Genomic DNA, 16,557 nt, shown 5'->3' with positions numbered 1-16,557 from the left:
TTTTATAGGAGGAATGTTCTACAATGGAAGAAGAATCTAGGGTTTGTTTTTCTTTGAACGTCGGATTTGGAAGGAAATAAAACAGTTGCCAAGATTCTGTTTGCAGATGGCCATGGCAAGGAAGATTTTTAAAAAGGCAATTGTGAATCTTTGTTACTGAAAGACAAGCTTCAGTTGGTTACTGTTAGTCCTGAGAAAACAGTTGGACCCCACTCGCCTAAGAAGAGCCATAGAACTCAAGATTCCTCGCCAAGGGCAAATATCCTTAATAGTATTAGTAAGTCTTTTTAAACTCCAGATTCACTCCATGTGGGAGTTTATTGTCTGGCATGTGTGTTTTATAATTACGTCTCCTAGCCCTGAATCACATCATTTTGTTTACAATTTAAATAAATCAAGCCATGATCTTTGGAATCCATCGCCCAACAGGGTCCCCTTAATCTTCAGAAAGGAAGGAGGCACATCTCTTCTGGAAACTAAGGAAGATGGGTTATGGAGCCCTTTGGGCTGACCATCAGCTCAAGTGTGCACTTCAGGATCAAAGAGGCAACATCTGAAGAGATAGCAAGGTCCTGAGTCTAAACTGCCTCAGCCCTTTATCCTAAAAAATAATGATAGTAATATGCCACATGTATCAGAAGGGCAAGAATCTTTTCGCACCTCCTGTAGCACCTGCAATTTTGAATTTTTTAAAAAAAGATTTTATTTATTTATTTTACAGACAGAGATCACAGGCAGGCAGAGAGGCAGGCAGAGAGAAGGGGTGATACAGGCTCCCCATTGAGCAGAGAGCCCGATGCGGGGCTTGATCCCAGGACCCTGGGATCATGACCTGAGCCAAAGGCAGAGGTAACCCACTGAGCCACCCAGGTGCCCCAGCACCTGCAGTTTTGTAGCCAGAGTCCCCAGATTATCTTCCCCAGGAAACTTCCATTTAAAAACCTGTTGGTTACCATACTTGGAGCCAAGTCTGAGGAATGTGGAGAAGATCCCAGTATATGTGAGACACCATCTTAGATGACCCAGGGTCTGTTTTGGGTCTCTGCAGCACAGAGAGACACCAGCCTTTTGAGTATAGGGCCTTCTTACACACTGCTTATAGGACTTAGCATCTTGCCGCAGCTCTCACTGCCAGGAACAGTCTACTTTTTTGCCAAAGGACTTGACCTGGGAAAAGCACCTGATGATGGAGCAAGACTTGCCTGGGGAGAATTAGGAAGAATGTATCATGGTGCCACACCTACTGGGCACGCAGTAATTGAAGCACTGTAGCAGGTGGTACAGGTACATATTATGAATTACTAGGGAGAGAAGCACTCCTAACAATACTCCTAACCAGTCATTGGTTCAAGGCACAGGGATGGGAGCCCAGGTGGAGCGGCACAGCCCTGCTCACTGCGTGGTAAATGACATACATGACGCAACAGCAGTCTGATGAGCAGTGGGCACTCCAGATTCCACATGGCCTTCTCTCTCCAGTCTTCCCAGTGCCTTACACAAGTTACCTGATTCATCTTCCTTGTGCTCTGTGAGGTGACAAAGCCCATTATCCTCCATTTGGTAGATGTGGAAATAGAGACATGGGGAGGTTAATTGACCCCTGATAATTTAGTGAATCAGCATCAAAACCAGAATGGTACCTGTTTTTCAAATTCTCAGTCTGCTCACTCCACGATACAGGAAAATGTAGCTGAACAGAATGTTGTTTTCATTATTGTCGTGTATCACATAGTTCTGGATCCATCTGTGACACTTAACTTTTCATGTGACTTTGAGCAAGTTGCTTGATCTCTCTGAGGTTGTCTACAAAATGGGCATCACCATTGCCCTGCCTATCCTATAGGATGGTCTTGGGGCTTGTATGAAATGGTCATTGTTTAATTCTTGAAAAAAAAGGACTTTTTTTTTTCTTACCAATGTTTTGCCATTTATTTTCAAACATACACTACTTGTGTACATAATATTTCTGATAATTTAGGAAAACAAATGACTTCTATATGCATCTTATATAATAAAAGTGTGATTAGCTTTGAAAGTAGGTGGTCTCTCTCTGTGTCTTTCTCTCTCTCACACACACGCATAACCTAGAAATAAATTTTTTAATGTTTAAATGAAGTATTTCTTATTTTTAGAAAATTGAAGGATGACCCTTACTTAGCACCTTCCTCAGGGCCAGATACTCAGTGTCTGTTTGGTAAATATTCACTGAACAGATAGGGGACGGAGAGATTCTCTCTGTGGACAGTAATTTCTGTGGTTGATATTATTGATGTCAGTGTGTACTCCCTCTATTTTTAAAGAAACTGAGACCTAAATGGCCTATAATAAGTATTACTGGTTTTATCAGTATTGATTTACCCATTCTTACAAGGCACATAAATATATTGTAGGATTACCCATTGTACTTACTATCAATTGAACTTACTGTATCCATGGTTAGCTATTGAACTTATGGTAATATGGGATAAAATTTGCTATAAATGATAAAGATAAAGGTGGATATTATGTTAAAATCCTAAATCATGCAGTCTTCCTGTGACCTTCAGGGGTTTGTTCATTCATCCATTCATTCATTCATATCGTTAATAATTGCTAGCACTGTGTCAAGCATTGTGTTCAGTACTATGTAAGGGTTTTTCATTCTTTCGAGTAGCTTATTCTTTATCTAGTCTCTCAAGAAGTGCAATTTTATTGAGCTCATGACTTTACCTGAAGATTCAAAGTTATACCAGTATTACACCCTAGGCTAAAGTCTCTCTGGTCTGCAAAGATTAAAAAAAAAAAAAGAAGAAAGAAAGAAAGAAAAGCAAACCCACATTCAGAGGGATTAGAATCAGGAAGCACTAACGTATTTGAGTTTACCTAGTGATGAGTGAAGAAACAGGACACCTCCCCTCAGGGATCAGTTCTCTCCTCCAAATGGAAAGGGCCTGTGAAGAACAAGGACAGTCCTATGGGTTCCTGATAAAAACTCATGTAATAATTTAAAAGGCTAGGTTTATGTCATTAATATTCTTAATTATATCTTTAAAGATGTTATTGAGAATGAAATTTGCTGAAAAACTGTAAGAAGAATAAAAAGACTGACTTTACTAGATTATTACAAATATCCTTCTGAGATTCACTTCCCTTCTCATACTTTCTTTATTCTTATCTGGTTATTTGTTTATAGGTGATTTTCCAGATATACTTGTCTCATTTTGTACTCTTGTCATGATGAGAAATTCTTGTGGTGTTTCATGAGGAGACTTACCATTTAATCGATCAGAAGGCCTGATAACATATTCTGCTAATGTGACCCTTTATCTAAAAAGTTAAGAAAACTATAACACTCCAAATGAATAACTTCATATTTTTAAAAAGTAAGAATTTCCTTCCAAGGTACATCATTCATTTCTTTACTGGGGCAAAGACCAAATTCCTTTTACCTGGAAACACAAAATATCATCTAGGTTGGGTTCTGACCAGCCTTGAAGAAAACACAAAGAAACACAGTGGAAGTTCTCCAATATCTGTCATTATTATAATATCTACAAAGGTCACCAAGGTAGCCTACAGAATGCTTCCTCAGCCTAATGATGTCAAATGGAAGCAACTTCGTGATTGAAAAGACTGTGCCATTTCTTTCTTTAATAATACGGTAAATAGAAAATATTTGGATGGTGCCAGTGAGCGGCGGGCTCCTGAATTTATTATGGAAGGAGGCAAAAATCCTCCTGTGGAGGTGAAAAAGGGACAGAAGTAAAGGAAGATTTGGGGGGAAATAAGCATTCTTGGCTGTACCAGTGAGTAAAGAGCTATGGGAGTTGGTGAAGGGAATAGCAGAAGAAAGAGAAAAAAGAATTGGAAATTGAGCCAAAAGAGGGGGGTGGTCAGTGGAAAGGAAAGAACAAAAGATTGGAAAATAGAAGAAAGGGGATATTAAGGGATATTAAGTAAAAGAGATGAAGGAAGAGAACAAGAAGGATGGGGAAGGTATGAAAATAAGAAGTGAGCAAGATAGGAGAGGGAGAGGGACAAATACGAGAGGTCATTCCCCCCACGGGTCAGCAAACTAGAGCCTGTAGGCCAAAGCTAGCCTGTTGCTTTTTTTGTAAATCAAGTTTTATTGCAATATAGTCAGGCCCATTAATAGGCACACTATCTACTGCTGCTTTCATACTACATTGACGGAGTTTAGTAATGTGATGGGTACAGTTGAGTCTCACAGCTAATAAAGATTCACTCTCTGACTCCCCTGCAAAAGTTTGTGGTCTAATCCTGTTGTTGGCAAACTTTAGTGTGCATCAGAATTACCAGGAGGGCATGTCAAATTTTTATTTCTAGTAAGTTCCCGGGTGGTGGTGCTGATGCTGTTGGTCTGGGACCTGTGCTTTGAGGGCTAGTACTCTAACCTTTGTATTATGTCACACAAATACTGTCTGATTAAGGAATTTTGTGAAGAAAGGGAAAGGAAAAACCAAACCTGATCCCCCTTTTAGGTTAACATAGATGTGTAGGTTGATATCACAATTCTTTACAGAATATTTTTTTAATTCTTAAGCTGAATCTTTTTATAACACCAGTTTCATTCTTAAAACAATGAAAACCGAATCTGATTTAGTTAAAAGCTTAGCTAATTGGTAGGTTATTCCTAAAAATGCTTTGTAGTTTGGTTTGATTCAACTCCCTGAAATAATGTTGGAATCTGTCAGTGTTACATTATGTAGGTAATGTTGACTGTGTCCCTTTTATGAGAATAACCTCTCCCCACCCATGGGAGGTTGCTCAGACTACTTCACTGCCTCTGCATGGAGCCCCTCAGAAACTAAACCACAGGTGAATTGGGATCTTGCTTATTACTCACCCTCCTCACTTTCAGGATATACCAGTCTTCTGGTGCCAATTTCCCCGTGGAATTGCAAGTTCTTCGATTCTCTTTCTCCTGGAGATAGTCATAAATGTCCTGAGTATAAGACCTTTGGGAATCATGATTCCAAGGAATTTATCTTGCCTTAGCCTCCATCCCAAGCTCCCAAGATCTGTTTTTCTTTCTACTTACATGTAGTGCTGTGGTTTGCATAGTTATGATCTTCCTCTACCTTTGTCCTTAAATCTGTGCTCTGGCTGTGAATCTGGGCAACCAGTTTTTAGCTCTAATTTGCATGCTCAGTGCTTGCTGCACGGAAGTCCTGTGAGGGATAGAGAAATGTTTCTCTTTTTTCCTGCATCCTAGCATTTACGGATATAAAGAGAAACATGATTTTGGAACCTGAATGTGCCAGAGACATCTTCAGAATAGAATGAGTTCAACTTATCATCAGCAGCTCTTTAAAACCTGTGATGGTTTGAGTCTACCCTTGCTCTGAGTGGTTACTTCCTGGCATACACGTAACTGAGATGGGCAGAAGATGGGGGGTGGGGGGAGAAATCCATTTTTCTGCACAAGAAAACCACTAGATAAAGTTGAATGATATTTAATTCTGACTTGTTAGTTTTAGAGAATCTCCAGATGATGTGGAAAGTTGCTGTGTATGAGAAACTGTATTACGGATATCAAAGAAGGATGTGACATAAATGTATGTCACATGCCTTCCATGTTACAGTGAGGAGGTGGACGCTTAGTAAATCAGTGATTGTTATTGCAACAGTCTTCCTTATCTTAATGAGTGCATGGTCCTTAGTTAAAAGGTGATGGTAAAATAAATCACACAGGCAGTCCATGCTGTGCCTGGCACGGTGTTTACTATAAATGCACACACCCAAGCCAGTTCCTCATTTGCATGAACCCATTGTAACAGGTTAAATATCACTTGTCAGAAAATCCGTGTGAAGCATGAACTGTCTGTACTTTGAACATTGTAGGGACTTTAAAAAGGTTTTTAAAGCAACTCTGCGATGAATTTTCTGATAAAGTAGGCATCGCTGTAGTAATAACAGTGAGGAATCTTGCAGATTTAAACGCTTCCAAATGCCTCTCTAATAACTGATTTGTAATCAATGCCAGAGAAACTAAAATTGGATGTCATGTGCCACCTCCTTTCAGATCTTCTTCCCAGGATGTCTTTTCCCTTTTTTCCCCCTTTTCTTCCTGTTGTGTTACGGCTTCCCATGAGCTGTTGTTGTTACCAGCACTGCCTGGCTCAGCTGTTCCATCACTGCAATAAAGGGCCTACAGCAAAGGGGTCATCCACTTCCGTTCTCCTGCTATCTGCTCTTCATTCAGAGGACCCACCGCATGTGTTTGAGGTCAGACAGGAATGAGAGCATTTGCAGACCCACACTCTGGGAGAGCGGCTACCGTTGGGATGTGTGGTAGGGTAGATCACCATTAGTGGTGAAATTTCCCTGCAGAGTTGTAAAGGTCTTGCTGTATGCAGTCTACTGTGGCAGAATTTTGATAGAGGGGTGATGCGAAAGGTTAACGGGCAATTTGACTGCTCTTTCCAGCTCATTCAGGGAATTGTACTACAGTGAAAACAGTGAAGGTCCACTTCCCAGTGAAGTTTTCACTGGGTTAAATGTTAGGAGAGACCCTGGTCTTTCTGGTGTCAGAAAGGGGTGCAGCTTAGAAGGCAGTTGTGGATAGTTTGGTGGATTTAAGGTTTTTCCAGTTTCTTCTAAATTTCAAAAATTTTAATTCATACCAGTCTTATTTCATGTATTAGTTTCCTATGGCTCCTCTAACAAATTACCACAAACTTAGTGTCTTACAAACACCACGAGTTAACTGGAAGTGGGGTTGGGGGATGGGTAAAATCGGTGAAGGGGATTAAGAGGTACAAACTTCCAGTTATAAAATGCCTGTCATGGGATGTAAAGTACAATGTAGGGAATATAGTCAACAATATTGCAACAACTTTGTATGGTGACAGATGGTGACTGGACTTACTGTGGTGATCATTTCATAATGTATATAAATATCTAATCGCTATGTTGTATCCCCGAATCTAATTTAGTACTATGTGTCAGCTATCCTTCAATTTAAAAACCCATCAGCTTACTATTTTATAGTTCTGGAGATGAGAAGTCTAAGATTTAGTCTTCATGGGTTAAAAGTTCGGGTATCAGCAGGGCTACATTTCTTCCGGAGGCTCTAGGCAGATTTGTGTCTTTACCTTTTCTAGCATCTAGAGTTTGTCTGCTTTCCTGGTCTTTTGGCTCCTTCCTCCATCTTCAGAGTCAACAGTACACATCTTCCAACCTCTCTCCTTTTTTTTTCCCTCTTTACTTCTGGCTAACTTTCTTATTTCCCCTTCCCCTTTATTTCCAATTTTCTGTAGGTAGAGCTGTATTTAAGTTACTTAGATCAAATGTCTACCTGTTACTCTCCCTGCTTATATATTAATGCGTATGCAACCTTGTTGCTCTTAGTATTTTCTTGTTGTTTAACCTTTCCTCTTTCTTGTTATTATGAAAACAGACTTGTATGGACATCTTTTTTGGCAGATTCATGAGGAAGTTAAGGTTTTGCTTTTTAGTTTTGGTGTGGAATTACTCTTACAGTGTCTAAACCTGCCTTTTTTAAAAAAGTTCATTGTCTCCATATTCTCCCACAAAGAGGAGCCTAGTATTTTAATACTAGACCTAATTGCAAAAAGGTTTGTGCTTTACAGTTTGCCTGTTTTTTGACACGTATATGCCATCATATTTTACAAAGCAAATGTTGCAGTGAAGCTTACAAAACCTTTTACTCTTGAAGTTTTTGTTTTCTGTGATCTTAATTTGGAGAATTTATTTATTCCATTCTTACGGGTTTTTAAGTAGGAAAAAATATTGTGTGCCTAGGATAATTAATCCTATTTATATTATGTTGAATTTTAAGGAGACCAAAAATATTTCCTGGTATCTGGAAGACTAGCTGCATTTATAATGACTTTGATAACAAAAGAAGACATGTACATTGTGGGGAAAAGTAGTTACTATATAGTTAAACAAAAATAAAGTGAAATATATCTCCAAAGGGGAAAAGAAAAGAAAAGAAATATATATCTCCAAGGAAATCCCTCCAGGTTTTTTGGTTTGTTTTGTTTTATTCTGAGAGAGAGAGAGAGATGGCAAGAGAGAACATGAGCAGGGAAGAGAGGAGGAAGCAGGCTCCCCACTGAGCAAGGAGCCTCATGTGGGGCTCCATCCCAGGACCCTAAGATCATGACCAAAGCCAAAGGCAGACACTTAACTGACTGAGCCACCCTGGCACCCCTGTTCCAGGTTTTTAAATACACATATATTTATATATTTTTTAAAGATTATAACTTTTCTGGTCATGCTGTTTTCTGATCTCATTTTAATTGGCAAGATATTATAAATATTTTCTGTATTACTTGATAACATTTTTAATAGCTGCATTGTGTTTTATCATATGGTTATACAGTGATTTATTTTTAAAACACTCTAGCAGACATTCTTGCAGCTAATTTCAGGAAAAGAAATTAGTGAGGCAGCAGTCATTTTTACATCTTTTGATGCATTAGTGGACCCGGACAGTCATAATCCAGAAAGTAATTTCACAAAACAGTTACTATACTTCCTTCCCATCGAAGGCAAATGCCATAGCGATGTAATTTTTGTGTTTTGTTTTTTAATTTCAGGTTACCTTGCACCTCGAAACCTTCCTAGTACCGGCTTCTTCCCATTCCTGCAAACCCTACTCTGTGACACAGACTCTAAATGCAAAGACACGCCCTATGGGCCAAAAGATCTGCTTCGTAGGAAAGGAATTGATGATGCGGTATTGAAGGACAGGTAAGGGCTCTTCCCAAGTGTGTTCAGTTGTTTTGAGAGATCAGAATTTGTTTACTTATGAGAGATTCAGGAAGCCCTCCTGGGTTAGATGTATGACTTTATTTTCTACATCTGCGAATGTGGTGATCTAAATATGAATGAACAAACAAGTTGGGTACACACTGAAATTACCATGTTTATGTGGGATTTAACATAATCTATTTTGGATGGATTACCCAAACTTTGCTTTTAAGTTGGGTGGCCAAGCCATTCCTCCCTCAGAGATTCTCTATTCCACCTCAAATTGTCAGTGACACGTTGTCCTAAGCTTGATCACAAGCTTCAGATACAGGGCAATATTAGGGGCGTTATCTTCTGGAAGCATGAGTTATTTATATTACTCTATGTGGTACTTCCCAATGTAATGGAAACCCAGGAGATGCAAATAAGGAAATTTAAGTTTTAGAAATTGGGGTGCCAGGGTGGCTTAGTTAAGTGTCTGACTTCTGCTTGGGTTGTGATCTCAGGGTCCTGGTATCAAACCCCCTATGTGGCTCTGCACTCAGTGGGGTGTCAGCCTGTCCCTTTCCTTCTCTCTCTGCCCCTTGCCCACTCATGCTGTCTCTGTCTCTCTCTCAAATGAGTAAATAAAATCTTCAAAAAATAAAGGAATAAATAAAGTTCTAGAATTCAAAGTAATAAAATTAAAAGTATAGTTATTAAATAACAACCTTTCAATGAGGTTAATGTGTCCTATTTCTTGGTGTGAGAGGCAACTGATAATCTAGACCATTACCTAAGGGACTCCCAGGAACCTACCTATCTGTAGAACTGAAAACAGTATTCTTATCTGAGTCGACCATGAGATAATTCTGGCTAGAGATTTTTTTTTTAAGTGTTTCTCAGGGAAGGATTACATTTATCTCCAATCAGAGATACTTATTTCCAAAATTGTAATTTAACTTCCTTGACATTAAACACCATTTCTCTATTAATATTACCATGATTTTGGTCATCAAATAATGTGGGTGATACTTTGAGAGAGAGCAACTGCGAGCTGTTTAGCATAAAATAGAAACATATCGAAAATTGTCATGGGCAGTGGCTCAGAAAACAATTGTGGAGTTGCTAATTCACCTTGGTTTTGTTGTTTCAATAAGTTAATGAGTCTGAATCCTTAAAACACTCTGATGTTCCTTCCTTCATTTAGTAATTTCTTTAAGAAATAATGACTGAGATGTTTCTGTGTACCAGGCACCATTCTGGGTGCCATGGCACAGATGTGAATCGGACAAATCCTCTCCTCCTCCGTTACTTGCATTCTAATGGAAATCAGGCAAAAAAATGAGCAAAGAAATAAAGAGCCTAATTACTGATAATAACAATTGTGCTACAAAAAGAAGATAGCAGGTTATGGGCTAGACGTTGAAAGGTAGGAAGTCAGTAGGGTGGCAGGGGACGGCCTCTGCTAGCAGGTGGCATTTGGGTAGAGACCAGCAACAGCAGATGAAGACAGAGTTCCAGGCAGAGCTGCAGCAAATAATCCTCAGGTGGTGGGTGATAAACCTGACCATTTAGGGGAACAGAACGTTGGCTAAGGTTGCTAAAACATAGTGAGAGATGCTACGAGGGGTGGGGAAGATGTCGGACAGACACACAGGAGACAGAGCAAGCAGGAAAAGGGAAGGGATTTGCATTTTATTTTTAGCATAATGAGAAGCCGTTGGAAGGTGTTAAGCAGGGAGATGACATGAATATCTTATGTGTGAAACCAGCATGTTGTAAGTGTATGCAAGCATTACCTCAACCAATACCTGCATTACCTCTGCAAGGGAACCAAAAGCTAACAAGAGCCTGTGCCCTCTTGCGTAATCAGAGGAGAGCGGAGATGGAAGCCTGACATCTTGGTTGTTCAGCTAATTCATAGACGGTCTGTGAGTGGTGAATTAGGTGGGATCTCTGCCTATGTCCTAATAAGGAAGGGAAGATATTAAAGCAGTCACCGTAACAGGAAAGAATGCACGAAGAGGATCAGAAGGTGCTAAAGGAAGACACCTTCCATATTGAAAGCAGAGAGAGCTCTCAGGTGGAGTAATCAGGTAGATCTTCACGAAGGGGTTGGGCAGACATAGGAAATATTAATGTCCCTTATGAACAAATTGGGTTGCAGCTCTACCTGGGGCTGTCAACTTTCTTTTCTCTTTTTCTTTTTCTTTCTTCTTTCTTTCTTTCTTTCTTTCTTTTTTTTTCATGAAGAACCAAGTTACTATGAGGGGAATTGTTATCAATGTCTAAGACTATAAATGTACCTTCCCAAAAAGGAATACTTTTCTGTGTGACATCATAGAGAATCACACTCCCTAAGATGAGTCACTGAGTTAGTTTTGGGACTAGAATTAAAGTCCAGCTTTATATTATCCTCTGTTGATGATTCTCTAGGCAGATGACCATGTGCCCTTTTTTTGTTTTATTCTAACCCCTAGGTAGTTTGTCTAGCCCAAACTGTATACTGCTGTATATTCAGTATTTTCTCTGAACTACGAAGTAATTGGAACTTAATTTAGAAAATTATGTACAATAATAAAATTGCATTAATGATATTTCCCACCACGCTATTAACTTTTATGGTTTATACGGCCATGCAGTGAAACAGGGGCATGGCTACTGGGTAAGCGGCTCCACTAAATTGCTTCCCTTTGGTAAAGGAAGGTTTACCAGCATAGCTTCATTATGAAACAAAACTGTCTTCTTTTTCTGCTTTGTAAGTGCAGGGAAGAAAATGCCATCTTTGGCCTCATCAAAAGAGGCCCACCATGTTTATCTTAATAGACCGCTCTTCTTTATTTTTTTTTTTCTGTTTTAATTTTTTTATTTTATAAACATATATTTTTATCCCCAGGGGTACAGGTCTGTGAATCACCAGGTTTACACACTTCACAGCACTCACCAAAGCACATACCCTCCCCAATGTCCATAATCCCACCCCCTTCTCCCAAACCCCCTCCCCCCAGCAACCCTCAGTTTGTTTTGTGAGATTAAGTCACTTTTGGTTTGTCTCCCTCCCAATTCCATCTTGTTTCATTGATTCTTCTCCTACCCACTTAAGCCCCCATGTTGCATAACCACTTCCTCATATCAGGGCTCTTCTTAAAGACGTGATCACGCTGCTGCCTCTACATGCTGGCGAGTCACCCAGGGTTTTGATGTTTTTGCATCGGCACCAGCCTTCTGTTATTAAATGCATACTTCTTTAGGCATTAGCTTCAGGATCAGGTGCTTGAAAATAAAAATCCGACACCATACTCAGCATCAACTCTAACTAGCTGTCTGGAAAAAGAAACATTACATTGATGGGTTTTCTTGCTCATTTGTACAACTGATGATCCAATATCACAGGACTTACCCTGGGGTCCTTCCTCCCTCTTCACTGCCTCGAAGAATCTATAGGAACAGTGGGAGCCCCTGGCTGAGCCATCGTTCACACAGCTAGTGAGCAGTGAACATCACCCTCCAGAGCACACAGGGTCATGATTTGGAGAAGTGCTTCAGCATTCCTGAGAATCCCGTGGGAGAATTGCCTCCGTGGATTTGCTCTCTCTGTCATGCCGACACACATGATGACCTGTGGTTTCCAAAATCATAGCTCTGCTCCCATTGGCTTAGATGGAATTTCTAATAGAGTTAACCTTACGTTATTCAATAATTGAGTAAAATTATTCAAATATAATTTATTTTTTTTAAGATTATTTAATTTTTTGAGAGAGAAAAAGTGCCAGTGCAGGGAGGAGCACAGGGAGAGGGACCAGGAGACTTGGCACTGAGCATGGAGCCCGATGTGGGCCTCACTCTCCCAACCCTGAGATCATGACCCAACCTAAAATCAAGAGTTGGATGCTTAACTGACTGAGCCACCCAGGTGCCCCCAGGGATAATTTTAAAATGCCAAGGCTTTTGTTTAGTACTGGAGAAACTGACCTAAAGATATCACTGGGAATATAAGGTAAATGGAAGTAGAATAGATGTGTGTCCTCGTTTGACGACACGGATGACAGGGAATGTATAAGTCACATACTGTATTAACTTCAGAGTAATTTATAACCATTTAGTAACCACTTTAGAATCATTTAGTCATGCAAAAATAAAGGGTTAAAGTTTAATCTATCAAAAAGTAAAGTGGGAGGAAATGTTAACTGCCATGTAGGCAAAATTGTTAATTCACCGTGTAAGAATGTATTGAATGTGTACCGCGTGCTGGAGACTGAGAGTCAGGGCAGGCACGAAGATGGAAAAGGCATGTCCTATGCTGTATACAAACCTGCAGTCAAGTGGGAGAAAGCGACAGACAGGTAAGCAGGTGAGTTGCCATATAACATGGTAAATGTGATGAGTGTTTAGGTCTCACTCTGCCCAGAACATAAGACAACAAAGGGGGCGAATATGTTATTGGAAAGGAGAGGGGTTTGGGTGGGGCGATGTCAGGAGAGTTCTCCAGAGGCCTTTAAGGATGTGATCATTAAGGACAGAGAGGGTGGTGGATCCCAGACTAGATGGAGCTGTGTTTGAGACAGGCCACAGAGCAAGAATCCCAGAGTTTAATGAAAGAGAAATAAATAGAGGCTCTTGCGTAGCTTGAAGGAATAGGCAAATAGTGATAGAAAAAATTATAAGTGTTGTGTTAGTAGTGTTGCCAGATTAATCAGCCTGTTTCAGGACTAGTAGAACATCCTTTGTGTAGTATCACCTGAAAGATGATAGTATCTCCCCCATATTCTGTTTGTTTCTGATACACATCTGGCCCCCGAGACATTGCCTCATCTGTCCATCATAGTAACTTTAAAAACGTTTAGAAATGTATTAGTTCAGATATACATCTCCAAAGTCCCTCCTAAGAATATTAAAGATATCCTAGGATGGAGGAACATATTAAGGCATTTTTAAATCTCAACATCTTAACTGATAAAGATTTTTGGATGGGCTAGTGGGCCACCTAGAAAAGACGTGTATTTTGAACATGGGCAGGCAGGGAGTATCTCTGAAGCATTGATGACCCTGGGAGAATGAACATTAGGATGAAATAGAAGAAAACAATGAAGAAAAATTAAGATATTCCTGTGAATGACATCTCTTGAGGGTAGCCAGGAAGGACAGCTGCATCAAATCAGTAGGGGAGCCTCCGTGGCATTCAGTGCCCTTATTTGTAGCTAAAAGTCTGATGAATGTCGTCTGAAGCTGGGATCAGAACTGGCCTAGAGCACATCTCACATCTTCTTTCCAGGTGTCACTGTGTGATTATTCTAGGGAAAAAGGGGAAAAAATATAAAATGTTTAACTAACCCTTCGAGGCAAAAAAGAATGTCAGAATTTTCTTTCTAGGACTTGCCATATGTGCCTTCCCTAAAAGCAATTCTTTTTATAGACAGAATTTACCATGGTACACATGGATACCACCTACACAGGTAATCTTTCCCACTCACAGGAAATAGAGAGACATACAGTATGAGTGCATAAATCCTACCATTATAATGATATCTATAAATGTGACATTTCACAAATGTTACTGTTGGTAGACATGTCTGAGAAGACGTAAAATCTACTCTGGGCCTAGTTTCCCTTCCAGTATCTTAAATGTAACATTTGAATCTGAGCTATTTCTTTTATTGAATTCCATTCCAAAAGAGGGACCTATAAATGCCACTGAGGCAGAGTCTACTTCTTCAGCATCGTACAGGAGAATCCCTTAGACATCTCCATGGTACTGTACAAATGACTGGGTCCCATAACAGGTAGTCAACTAAGCCCATGGGCCACTTTGAAATTTAATTCAAGCTTTCTTGCCCCACCTAGAGGGTTGGATTTTCTGGACTCATGTGAGCTTGTCTGCTGGATTCAGGGGGGCTTCTAAGTTTTTACATTTGCTTTAATATTCTTCCCAGAAATATCCAGTATTAGATTCTCTGAGACTTCCTCAGAGCTTTTGAAGTTCTTGAATAGGGTTTAGGATTTTTTTTTTTTTTTCATTATTTCTCATCCAAGCAACCTCTAGGAAGTTGGAAGGATTTTTTGGAAAACACTTTTTATTTTAATTCAGTTAACTAACATATATTACTGGTTTCAGAGATACTGGTCTGTGATTCATTGGTCTTATATAATGCCCAGTGCTCATTACGTCATATGCCCTCCCTAAATAGGATTTTTAAGCTTCCTGACTCTGTCCTAGGGAGTGGGAATGGGCAATGAGTCATCACAGAATAAATTCACTTATCTGTAATAGCTTTTTGCAGGGTTTCTCAGCGTCAGCACCGTTGCTACTTGGGGCCGGATAATTCTTTGTTATGCTGTGCATTGTAGGATGGTCAGCAGCATCCCTGTTCTTTAGCACGTAGGTGACGGGAGCACCACCACCCTCCCATTCTGACAATCAAAAAAATACGCCTCCAGTCATTGCCAAATGTCTGCTGGGACAGGGGCCAAAACTGCCACCAGTTGAGAACCACTCGTCTAGGGAAAAGGTTAGGAAAATGTTCAAAGTAGCAAGAGCTTTGAATTAGGGTTGTAATTCTAGACTCTTGCTCTATAAGCACGGATTAGATCTGTGGTTTAGGAGCCCCTGTCATGTGTTCTCATTGTCCCGTCTGCATGTCCTTACTTAGCTATTATTCTTAGTGTATTATAATCTCAACTCCATATTTGATTATTCCATTATGTTATATATAGTAGGAATTTAATAAATGTTGGCTAGTTAATCAATGAATATTGTAGGTACAGTGCATGATTATACATTATATAATGTATAATCTGGCATGCCGTTCCTGGGTATTTTCTCTTAAAGGACCTTTGGAGAAACAGATATGCAACAGTGGAGGGCAAGCTAAGCTATTAAAAACAATATATGCTTCCTTAGCTATCTGTTCTTCCAAATGATACTCCTTATTATCTAGGATTCAATGCTTGCCACGTGCTAGGCATTCTCCCATCTGTCAGTGCAGTACACTACAGTCTTTTCTGAAGAATTTTACAGCTTAAAAAGGGGAAAACTGATCACCACTACAAATGAAAAACTCCTTTTATAAGTAAACTTATAAATAAATAATAAAATGAAGAAGGGATTACAGAACCCTGGGTAAGATGCTTTGACTTGTCCTACCTCACTAGCCAACACTTAACAGCTCCAGATCTGTGAATAATAAGGGTACATCCCCTTGGTGTCCAGAGATCTCGAGGTTATATCTGGAGATTATATCTGGAGCATAGATGCATAAGAATGGGACTTCAGCTCCATCCTGAAGGCTGTCTGTGTGCCATCATTTTTTGACAGTTAACATTGGTAAGTGCCTGTAGTGACAAGGCTCAGACAGACACTGGATAAGCACATCCTGTATAGTACTCACAACTCTGGCAAGGTAGATCATTCCGAATTTGCAGATGAGGAAGACAATGACTGAGGTGTTTTAGGAAGTGGCAGCACGGGGATTCCAGAGGTGTTTTCTAACTGGAAGGCACTTTCTGCCACACCCCAGGATTACTGTCTCTTTTTATTTAATCAGCCATCTGATCTTATGGTCTAGCACCATAGGTGTTTGGAATAAGAAGATGAATGACACATGGTGCCTACTTCCAAAAATGTAAGAATAGGTACACAAACATAGTGCACTAAAAAATCGTTATGAAATAAGTAGGTACTGGGTGCTTAAATTGTCTGAAATCACAGAAAAAGTACTGTTTCTCACCTATCATTCTAAGAAGCATATAGTTCTTTGTCTATAAGTGTTGTTGTGCTAATGAGAAAGTTCAGAGATTACCATTAACTCAGTAGTACTGGCCATCTTCCTGCCCTGCATTAGTAATTTCATAGGG

The 16,557-nt window shown here is 39.8% G+C and overlaps 1 protein-coding gene across 1 annotated transcript in view; it reads left to right on the top strand.

The window, feature by feature from the left end:
* The window catches only part of ABCA12 (ATP binding cassette subfamily A member 12), a 168,928-nt gene that overhangs the window by 44,406 nt on the left and 107,965 nt on the right, over positions 1-16,557 (top strand). The window contains exon 3 of the mRNA XM_004767004.3: positions 8,571-8,724. Coding sequence (XP_004767061.1) covers positions 8,571-8,724 — 154 coding nt within the window. The remainder of the gene's footprint in view (positions 1-8,570; positions 8,725-16,557) is intronic.

This window comes from Mustela putorius, unplaced genomic scaffold (genome assembly GCF_011764305.1).
Source record: "Mustela putorius furo isolate JIRA1106 unplaced genomic scaffold, ASM1176430v1.1 tig00000275_pilon_pilon_pilon, whole genome shotgun sequence".
Lineage (NCBI taxonomy): Eukaryota > Metazoa > Chordata > Mammalia > Carnivora > Mustelidae > Mustela > Mustela putorius.
Note: the sequence above shows the minus strand (reverse complement) of the source record. Positions and strands in the feature narration are given on the sequence as shown.